An 11,473-nucleotide genomic window follows, 5' to 3' on the forward strand; every position below is an offset into this window, starting at 1 on the left:
CAAATAGAGTGGAAGTACCTACTACACTCTTCCATGATACTTCTCTCTCCCCACCACCCAAAAGACATCGTCTAGAATTTGATGTTTATTATCCCTGAGTGTATATATATATTGCATTTGTATGCATCCACTAAATATGTAATATTTTTGCTTGTTTTAAAAGATAATATAAGTTGTGTTAGATGGTATATATTTTGTTGCAACCTGCTTTTCTTATTGGATGTTACGTTAAGCATTGTTTGTAATGGCAAAAAATGGAAAGCAACCATTGATAGGAGAATGATTAAACATCCTGTGGCTCATTTATATAATAGGCTACTATACAGATGTTAAAATGGACAATGTCTTTCAAAGACTAGCTTTGTATTTTTTCTCTTTGTTGAAGTATATCCCCTTAATTTTTCTTTCAATGAAGCCTGTGACTGGTAAATCATGTCGTTACATACCTGAAAATGTTTTTACTTTGCCTTCACTCATAACTAATAATTGAACTATTTTAACTATTATATATTGGTTGACTCTCCCTCAACACATGGTAGACACATTTTCATTGTCTTTTGGCATCGACTATTACAAATGCAAATTTTGCCATTAGTTGGTTGTCATTTTATTATAAGCAACCCGTTTGAATAAAGCCAGCTTCCCATGGCATTTAAGAATTTCTCATTCTTGAGGTAGTTTTAGGCAATCTCACACAATATCATTAGATGTGCATTTGGTTTTATTTAGGTATAGCAATTGAGCTGCATTTTCCACTTAAGGTGAGTTTTATCTATCTTCCATGCTCTTTCATTTTTTATTGAGATATAATTCACATAACATAAAATTTATCACTTGAAGTATATAGTTCAGTTACCATATACACAGGGCTGTGCAGCCATCACCAATATCTAATTCCAAAATATTTCCATCACTATAAAAAGAAATCCCATACCCGTGAGAATTCACTCTTCATTCTCTCTCCTCAAGCTTCTAGTAACCCCTAGTTCATTTTTGCTTTCTATGGAAAAGCCTATTCTGAATATTTCACATGAATCATACAATGCAATGGCCTTTTGTGCCTGGCTTCTTTCACTTAGCAAAATGTTTTCAAGGTTCATTCATGTTGTAGAATGTATCAATACTCAGTCCTTTAGACAGATAATAGATAAAATGTCTGTTGTACGGACATAGCAAATTTGGCTTATATATTCATCACTTGATGGACAGTTAGTTTCTCCATTTTTTAACTATTATAAGTAATACTGCTTTGAATATTTGTGGACAACTTTTTGTGTAAACATATGTTTTCAGTTCTTTCGGGAATACATGTAGGAGTGGAATTGCTGTGTCATATAGTCACTATATGTTTAACTTTTTGAGAAACTACCAAACCATTTTCCAAAGTGGCTGCAGCATTTTACATTCCCGCCAGCAATGCACAGGCTAGTAATTTCTTCACATCATCACACTTGCTATTATTGTCACAATTCTAGTGCATGTAGAGCAGTATCTCATTATGGTTTTGATTTGCATTTCCCTAATGACTAATGATGTTCAGCATCTTTTCATATTCCATTGTATATTTTTTTGGAAAAGATATTTTCCAAAAATATCTTTTTTATTTTATTTATTTAAATTCTCTGTCCTCTTTCTAATTGGGTTATTTATCTTTTTATTGTTGAGTTATAAAAATTCTTTACATATACTGGATACTAGACCCTTATCAGATATATGATTTTCAAATATTTTCTTCCATTCTGTGGATTTTCTTTCCACTTTCCTAATGGTATCCGTTGGAACACAAAGTTTAATGAAGTCTTATCTATTTTTTTCTTTGGGTTTTAGGTGTCATATCTAAGAAACCATGGCCTAATCTAAGGTCATACAGATTTATCTTTATATCGTCTTCTAAAAGTCTTATGGTTCATGCTTTCATTTTTGATATGATTCCCTCTCTATCCTATGTTTGCTATCCTGTCCTAAGAGCTAACTTCCAACATTAATTCTCTTTTCAGCTGTGTTCCATATTGAGTTTTTCTTTTCTTTTTTCTTTTTTTTTTTTTTTTTTAAGTTCCAATGACTATATGTTTGCTTTTTTAAATTTCAGATTTGGGGATCCCTGGGTAGCTCAGCAGTTTAGCACCTGCCTTCGGCCCAGGGTGTGATCCTGGAGTCCCAGGATCGAGTCCCACGTCAGGCTCCCTGCATGGAGCCTGCTTCTCCCTCTGCCTGTGTCTCTGCCTCTCTCTTTCTATGTCTCTCATGAATAAATAAATAAAATCTTTAAAAAAAATAAATAAATTTCAGTTTTGAATTGCTTCTTTTGCATCTCTCTGTTCTTGTATTTTTGTTCTGCACAATTTCATTTTATTACTTTTCAAGGATTATTATTTCACTATTTGGTTCTCTGAGCATCCTTAAACATTATATTTTAAATTGTTTGACACCAACAGTTTGTGATAGAGGCATTTGAGTCAAGGGAGGCAGTATGTGGTATTCCTGAGGTAGGAAGAAGTAGAGAGCTGGCCACTGTAAAGACTGATGTAAAGGGTGTCTGCTAAACAATGCATGGTTACTTATGTCAAGTGTTTTGAGAACTACCCTTCCATTTCTATAGAGTTTGGAATGGTCAGAACTCAGTGCCTAACAAATTATGGTATAATATGAAATGTGCCTGAGACACCCAATTTAGGACCAGTTTAAACTGCCAAACTAAGGCCAAAGACAAGATGGCTGCAACACAGACTCATAAGCCTTGGAAACCTGGCAGGCCAGCAGTAGGATCCCAGCACAGCAGGTGGGAACCAGGTCAGCTCTGCATATTATTGTGGTTGTCCAGAATGATGTCAGAGGTACCACGTGACCTAGGAATGTTATAAGCTTACAGAGAAAAGCAAACACCATTACAACACACTGGAGTTGTTTGATTTGGAGCAGTTTTCCTCCTAATGTTTATAGTCCTAAAAGCACCAAAACTACAAGCAGGAACAAGATAAAAGAGGCTTGCAGAGACTACAGAAAAAGGTCTGATTGATACTAAAAAACAAGTTAGTATAGTTAGTACAAGTCCAAATTTGAAAATGAGTCTTTTCTGAAGGTGATTGCTTTCTATATAGTCATAAATGAAATCGGACAGTTCTCACTCATACACCCACAGACCCAGTCTTATAAACATTAATGAGCACCCAATGTGTGCTTAGCACCTTGATAGGCCCTGGGGCAGGAAAAAAAGATAGTCCCCACCCTTGGAAAAGCCACCTATCAGTGAGTAAAGGGATTTACAAGCAAATCATTATACATCACTGTTAATCCTACCTAGTTGATTTGGAAGGACCACAAAGAGAAATTATCCAGAATTAGAAAAGGGTAAGGAGTATTCCAGGCAGAGTGACAGTGGCAAGAAAGCTCAAGGGCTACTCAGTGGACACTGAGCAGTTTTTGGACTGCGGTAGTAAAGCTACAGAAGTTGAGGTTGAAAAAGCAGATAGATATAGACTATGTTTCATCTAATCTAAGATACCACTGATTGTAAAGTGAACTATTACTTCATGTATTACCAAGAAAAAAATGCTGCTCATTAAATTATAACACAACATTGATTGCAAAACATTCCTACACAGATGGACTAAAACGCAAGGCACTATCCCTCCCAGAATGGATGAAATTCAGCAATTCCCAAAAGAAGAAATTTAGGAGAAAAATTAGCATTAGAAAATAGATTCTTAATTATAGAAAACAAACTAAAGGTCACTGGGTGGGGGGAAGGGACGGGTAACTGGGTGATGGGCATTAAGGAGAGCACTTGATGTAATGAGCACTGAATGTTATATAAGACTGATGAATCACTGACCTCTACCTCTGAAACTAGTAGTACATTATATATTAATTGATCAAATTTAAATAAAAAATAACAAAAAGAAAAAAGATTCTTTTAAAACGCGGTAAGTGCAAACTGAATATGAATATAAGTTTTTCTTATCAAATTGGTAAAGTATTAATGTTAACATTTGCAGGAGTGTAGTAAAAGGCAAACATCACTAAAAGTATAAAATAATACTACCTTTCTGGAAATCATTTTGACAATAATGTGTCAAGAACTTAAATACCTACATATTCTTTGAGCTAGTAACCCTACCTAAAGGAATCTATCTTAAATCCATATGTACAGACTCAGAAGATTTATGGACAGGAATGTAAGGTTATTTATAATAGCAAAAATGTAAGCTACATAAAAGCCAAATTTATCAATGAATCTATAAATAAATTGAGGTATACTATGAAATGTTAGTCTCTGAAATATTGTTTAATATTTAATAACATGGGGGAAATATAATGGAATAATAAATTTTAAAAGAAAAGATACAAATGTCTATGTAGGATAGAATTCTAATCTAGGGGAAAAACGTATTTAATAAAGAAGGAGGGGTAATCCTAGCTCTGAGTGTAGCATGAACATTTTTCCTTCTTATAATTTTTACTTTTCAAATTTGCCAATGTCCATATTTATGACCTCTCTTTCCTCCCAAACTAATGTGTTCTTCCAATTTTTACTAATAAAATTAAATTGTGTTAGAGAGTGTAACCCTACACATGGAGACAGAACGACCAACAGGTGTCCCTTACACTGAATAGCGATTATACAGGATCATCATGAATGCTTAAAATTTTCTGGTCAATGTTAGATGGTACCCAATGCAGATCATACATGACTTCCATATTTCTCAAAAGTAGAGATTAGCTACAAGTCAGTATTATGCTAAATTTACAAGCAGTGCCTCCAATCCTCATCATGCAGACATATGAGAAACAAAAGTTCCAAGAAGCGGGATCCCTGGGTGGCGCAGCGGTTTAGCGCCTGCCTTTGGCCCAGGGCACGATCCTGGAGACCCGGGATCGAATCCCACATCAGGCTCCCAGTGCATGGAGCCTGCTTCTCCCTCTGCCTATGTCTCTGCCTCTCTCTCTCACTGTGTGCATATCATAAATAAAAAAATTAAAAAAAAAAAAGAGTTCCAAGAAGCTGAGTAAGTGTAGTGAGCTTGCACAATCTGAAGAAGGCAAAACTGGGATTTGAACTCAAGTCTCTTGCAAAGGCTCACACTCCCCTGTACCATCTGTCTCTCAAAGAAGTTCTTCTATAGCATGTCCTGATGAACATCAAGGAAGAACAAGATTCTACTCTTTGCATCATTGAGCAGGAAAGACCATGGCCCAAATATGAGTACATTATGTCCATTCCTGAAGGAACTTTACAAATATTGATGACAGGGGTAAAGCTCTCTGATAACTTGGGGTGGACTGGATAGATAAGAGGCCAGATTCCCAGTTCATCAATTGTCAAAATCAACTGGGAAACTATTCCTTTCTATTACCTGTGATTGCTAAGATTATGGTACAATGCCATCTACCCACCTGGCAAGGTAAGGCGACTTGCAGAGCTAGTGCTGGGGGCTGGTGAGCCATGAGAGCGCTTCTTGGTTCCTGGAAAGAGAAACAAGGGGTAAGGAGGAGTAGGATTGTGGACACACTTGTTGAACAGGTGTATGCTCATCTGAAACATTATCAAATGATCCAAATGTTTGGGTCTGAAAACAACATTTAGAAGAAGGTTAGGTGAGGTCATGGGAGCAGCACAGATTCCATGATCCAGAAGAGCCAGGAGCACAGCCATTCCTTCTGTGTACACGATGGTTTCGAGTCTACTGGTTGGCAGATTAGTATATTGGGGTCCACAGAACAGGGCTGCACTTTAGAACCACCAGGGAAGTTTTCTAAATATATAGTTGCCAGAGCACCACCCTCAGATTCTGTTTTCATTGTACTAGGGTGGAACTCCACGATCGGTCCCCCAGATGATTTTCATATGCCTCTAGGGTGGAGAACTGCTGCTGTGGATGGGGAAGTTCTAGATTTAGAATTGAGGTATCAGGGAGTTTGTCCCTATACCCTTTACACGCTATTGCCCTGAAACAATTGACGTGAATTTTCTGAAGCTCAGGTCTTCCTCTGCAAAATGAGGGAAATAACAATGACCTCAAAGTGTTCTGGTGGGGATGAAAGGGACCACAGTATGAGAGTGTGCAGAAGGCCACACAAATGCTAGGTTAGTGGGGTCTGTGAGTTCCCGGCAGCTGGCATCACAACTCCTCCTGGGAAAGGGATTATCTATCTTTGTGCATATGAATAGTTTTCCTGGGCCATGAAGGAGTGACAAGCCAGATCCCAGAGTGAGGATGGAGAAGGAGAGCAAAATGAAGAGGAGGCTGAGTTGTTGTGCAAAAGAACATTTACATAAATATATAAGTATGTGTGTGTATGGGTATATACACACGTATACACATAGGCATATATATACGCATTCACATAGATACATATAAATTATATATACATGTATACAAATATTCATTCATTCATTCATTCATTCATTTCTTTGTTTATTTTGCCATCCAGAATGGGGCCAAAGAGGCCTGGATGTCAGAATCTAGCCACACCCCAGATGCCTGGAGTCTGAACTGGCAGTGGTGCAGAGAGAATTCTTAAACAGAAGGCATCCGTGATTCCTTGTTATTTGTGTTACAAGCTCCTGAACCTACTCAAACTTTTTGTAAAGTCCACTTTGCACACACAGGCCTAGTGTCTATGGAGGTTGTGTTAATTGAGAAACTCTCTTGAGTCAATGCAATCATGAGTAAAGATAACAAGATGGGCCATCAACTGATCCACATCAGAGGAAGCAGAAACTTGGCGCTGGAAGCAAACTTTCTCTACCCCAGAGTCGCGGGTGAGATGTGGAGAAATACACCCAGAATGGTGTTTGAGACGGTTTCATTTTAGTCTTAAAGAATAGGGTACCACCCTTGACATCCTGTGTTGTTGTTCATTATTATTATTACTGGCAGTAGTAGAGATAGTGGTGTTAACAGTGGAAGGAGGACTAATAGTAAAAATAGAAAACACAAAATTAATCCAAATACCTTAAAGATGCAAAAATGGTTAATTTGCATTAGGTGAGAGAAGCTATCTAGGGCAGAACTTCATGTCTCCATTGGCCAGGTCTTGTATATGCCCTGAAGATCTTAATTGGCAGGGAAATCAGAGGGTCCTAACCTCTGAGCAAAATGGGTCAGATTGTTCAGACCCATTCAGTAGTTCTGAATCAAAATGACCCTGATTCAGAACTCCCTGAGATGATTTTTATAAATATGGCTTCCAGGGCCCTTTCCTGAGCCTACTAAAGTGAAATATCCAGGAAATGGAGGTAGATGTTGCACGTCAACAAGTTCCCCAGGTGGTTTTAATGACCATCAGTAGAATGAGGTGTCTCAGACACCCTGGGGAGAAATTACCCAAAGTATCACTTTGGCCACGGCTGTCTCATTGCACAACTCCAGAAGGTGCCATTCATGCTGTATCCTACACAAAGAATGGTGGGCCTGTGTGTAACAAGTCAGCTCTGCTTGGGGTTACCACCAGGATGCAGAGCCATGCCTCTGACCTTGTCCAGAGGCCCTTCTGATCCACCAGAAATACTTCTGGGTCCCACTGAATCTGCATTTACACGGGGACGCCAATGACTCAAAGCACTTATCCCTCTGTTCACAAAACATTTTACTTGTCTCACTGTCCCTTTAGGATAGGGCTTCTCAACATCGGCACCCCTGGGCTGCAGGAGTAGGCTAGGCTGTCCTGTGCATAGTAGGATGTTTAGCTGCATTCCTAGGCCTCTACCACTAGGTGTCAGTAGCACCTCCCCTGTCGTGATCCTCAAAAATGTCCCCTGGACCTAGACAATGATAAATGTTCCCTAGGAGCAAAACTGCTCTCAGGTGAGAACCACTGCTTCAGGATGAAGGCTAGGTTCAGGTTTTTTATCAGAGTGGTGATTCACAATCTGACCACTTGGTCATTAGTAATAGTAATAGTCATTGTTGCACATGAGGCAATTGCAGGTTCTAAGCACCGTATTAGCTATAGACAATTAAATGTACATTAGTTATCTTTTCTGTTATTAACATTCTGATAATAAAATAATTCCCATTTTGTGGAATTTGGAGCCAAACGAGTTTAAGTAATTTACACACAGCTACTGAGCATCTGGGGAAAATAGTTAAGTCAGGATCCTTTAGAGCTCAAACCTAGAGAAATTTTCCCCCATGACTCTTGCTATTTTTTGACTAACCCATTATCCAGGCTTCCATCAAGTGCAGTTATCCTAAATTTGCCTAAGGATAAGAAAAACCTAAGCAATATTTTTAACAAAAAAGAAAAAAAGTACCAACCAAGCACTGGTGAGCCAGCATTTCCTAAAGGGCTTAGTTGTTTGACAAGTGCCCCCAAGGTGATTCTGATCTTCAAGCAGGCTTGGGAAACTTTGTGTGATATAAATTTCCTTTTTTTGGTCTCACTATTGGAAAATTTGGCACTCTGCTTTCCATGGACACTCTTGTGAACTTGAGAGATCAAATGTAATGCTGCCTAAGTGAGCACTCGAAAACTTGCAAAGCACTGAATGGCAAGCTATCAGTGTTATTAGTTGTAGGAACATTCCCTAGTGCCAGGTGATTTCATAGAAATGTTTGGTGCAATTTTTTAAAAAATCACGTACTATGATCTTCCAAAAGCCTGCGGTTTGATGGCTTTTTCTTGAGGCAGATTTTCATCCCCTTGCTATTTTCTTTGCAGTAGCTGAATGAGATAATCTCTGGGAGCCTTGGGTCACCGGAAAGTAGAACTGCAAGCCCTCTGGACATGGATTTATTTTTTCTGTGTGCTTGATGAAATGTCCAATACATCACAAACAAGTAGCAGGTGGGGGACACATAAAATAAACTTGTGATTTCCCCAGCCTTTTGGGTGATATCATGGACGACTGGGTGTGGTTAGGTTCTGAGTCAACCTCCCACTGGCTCCCCATTAACTGAGGTTGTGTTCCTGAAGTCATTTTCCATGCCACAGCCACCAAATCACAAACACTTTACTCACCATTCCATTTTTGGGAATAATACTTAATGTAAGTTTCATTTTTTAAAACGCCACCCCTCCCTTGCTCCCATTCCCAGGAAAAACATCAGAAACTGAGCTGGAAGATCTAGGTCCAGCTCGGCTTCCAAATTGTGCCCTACTGTTGCCGGCCAGCAGAACGTCTTGGGACTCCTATAACTCTCTCTAGGATTTATTGTAGAAATCTAGTTGGGATGCTGCTCTGTGAGTGACTTGGAATTCACTGTCAGGGATTTTCAATCCTGGCTACACATTAGGATCATCTGGGGAGCTGTAAAGAAAATATGCTGATACCCAGGCACTTCCCCCCCACTGTTTAATGGATCTGGGGTGGGGCCCTGGGCATGGGCATTTTTTCAAGCTCCCAGCTGAGCCCGCTCGCAGCCACGAGTGAGAAGCACACATTCAGTGAATACCTAGAGAAGACATTTCTTTCAGTTGTCGGGGGAAGGGTTCTTTATTCTGAACAACCGATGTGCTTTATCCTCATGGACGATATGAATCTTGTAAATGGCTTCTTTTCATTTTTATTTAGGTTTCCAGGAAACTCAGATCCAATTTATGACACAATGCTGGGAACTGGGGAGACCTATTCAGCCTGCATGACTACAACATTTGCCCTGGTTTGCTCCAACACCAGCTACTTTCTGTCTCTAATTTTATTCTGCTTTCTTAGTTGTTTTGTTTTGTTTTTTTTTTAAACAATTTGATTGTGTTTCCGTGATTTTAGAATTCCAAAATGGTTTTTAAATGAAGTAGGTAAAATGAAAACATAAATAAACAACTACATCAGGGCTGATGTTGCCAAGCTTTCTTTTCCTCATCTCTAAAAATTTAAAAACACTAATTTCAAGATAGAATTGTGAGGATCAAGTAGCAGTACCCATGTGGAGGTGCTTAGCAAACTGTGCGGGGCAATATAGTGTTTATTATTTATATTCAAAAGAGAGGGGTGTATGTTTGTGTGTGTGTAAAGTAGCTAATATGTCATCTTTGGAAGATAAGCATTTTAAGGTCACAGATTACATCGTCCTTGACCCACGGCATGTGAATGTTCAAAGAGTAAACAACCCAATCAGTCAGCTTGGGGCAGAAATGTCATCACTGCAGTCTCTGTGACTGCAAGTATCTTTTGACAAACGAATAGCTTTCAGATATTTCAAATTAATGTCCTTGGTTGGTTCAGCTAAAGGGCAAGGATTCTAATTCATCAAGAGTATGGAGAAGAGGACACTGATGGAAGTGACAACCAACCTTGGGGCCGATAAACACACCTAAGACTCAGGACCGTGAGGCTAGCAGTAAACCCCAGTGATATAGAGCTTGATTCAAAGATATTATTTCCCTTCTGCAAAACAGGGTGGGTACAGCCCAAGTCTGCCGGGAAAGGGTATTTTAAGAGCCCTTGAGATCAAGGCATCAACATTAGTAATGGTGCAACAATAGGAATGTTGTTACAATGCCAGAGGACAGATCTCACGGGCAGAGGTGGTGCTGAAAGACGGAAGTAGGAAAAGCATCTATCATCCTACTGGGCATTTTCAATCCCTTTCTTCTAGCATTTTGCAACATCTGCCTTTGTGATACCCACAACCTCTGATCTCTATGGCTAAGCCCATCTACCAACACCTTCTCCATGTTCCAACTGGGGTGCGGCAGAGAGCAAGAAGCCATTGCCTACCTGCCTTGGAACAAATCCCCAGTTTTGCTTCTTCCCATCCTTGACACAAGAGTATCAAGGGAAATCCACATTCTGCTCAGGGCGTGGCATCACTGAAGGACTTTGGAGGGCTTCAAACCCACCCATAATTCCCTAAGAGTTGTTTTCCAATAGTGCATAAATTAGAGCTGCATATTCACAGTGTTTAATAACAATTTTTCCTGCTCCATACATCCAACATCAATACTATGCCTACTTTTTAAGTGGGTTTCTGTTCATTACAAAGAACAATGACCTAAAATACAAGAGCTATTCAGATATGCAGTTCTTTATGCTCTTGAAATATGGCTGTTTCAAATATTAATTTCAATATGCTTTGGAATTGGGCCAGCAAATGACAAGTCAAATGAATTTTACAACCTTTGACCTAGTAATTGTACGTCTAGGAATTTGTCCAATGGAGATAGAAATGGGAGAAAGCCTTATGTACAAAGAACTCCACTGCTATATTAATTACACAGCAAACAAACCAATAACTAAAAACATGTAACTTAATTGTCCAATAGCAGAAGTTGGCTAAGTAAACTGTGCTAGAGCCATTAGATGAATTATTAAGATGATACTGAAATTATATTAATATGGAGGTTTTTTTATGGGACGCTGCTTAAAATCTGATGTTATATGAACAAACTGTAATGCACAATTAAATATACTGCATGGTATGGTCTCAGCTGTTTAAAAACACATAGCAAAAAACTCTAAGGAAATGAGGAAAGAAGTGACAATGAATGGTTGTTAGATAGGATATTATAGTGAATTTAATTTTATTAT

The 11,473-nt window shown here is 38.8% G+C and overlaps 1 protein-coding gene across 8 annotated transcripts in view; it reads right to left on the minus strand.

The window, feature by feature from the left end:
• Positions 1 to 11,473, minus strand: part of PDE1C (phosphodiesterase 1C) — a 488,275-nt gene that overhangs the window by 13,160 nt on the left and 463,642 nt on the right. For all 8 annotated transcript variants that reach the window (XM_038557256.1, XM_038557259.1, XM_038557261.1 and 5 more), the window contains one exon: positions 5,395 to 5,463. In XM_038557256.1, the coding sequence (XP_038413184.1) occupies positions 5,395 to 5,463 (69 nt within the window). The remainder of the gene's footprint in view (positions 1 to 5,394; positions 5,464 to 11,473) is intronic.

The sequence above is a fragment of the Canis lupus genome, chromosome 14 (assembly GCF_011100685.1).
Source record: "Canis lupus familiaris isolate Mischka breed German Shepherd chromosome 14, alternate assembly UU_Cfam_GSD_1.0, whole genome shotgun sequence".
Classification (NCBI taxonomy): domain Eukaryota; kingdom Metazoa; phylum Chordata; class Mammalia; order Carnivora; family Canidae; genus Canis; species Canis lupus.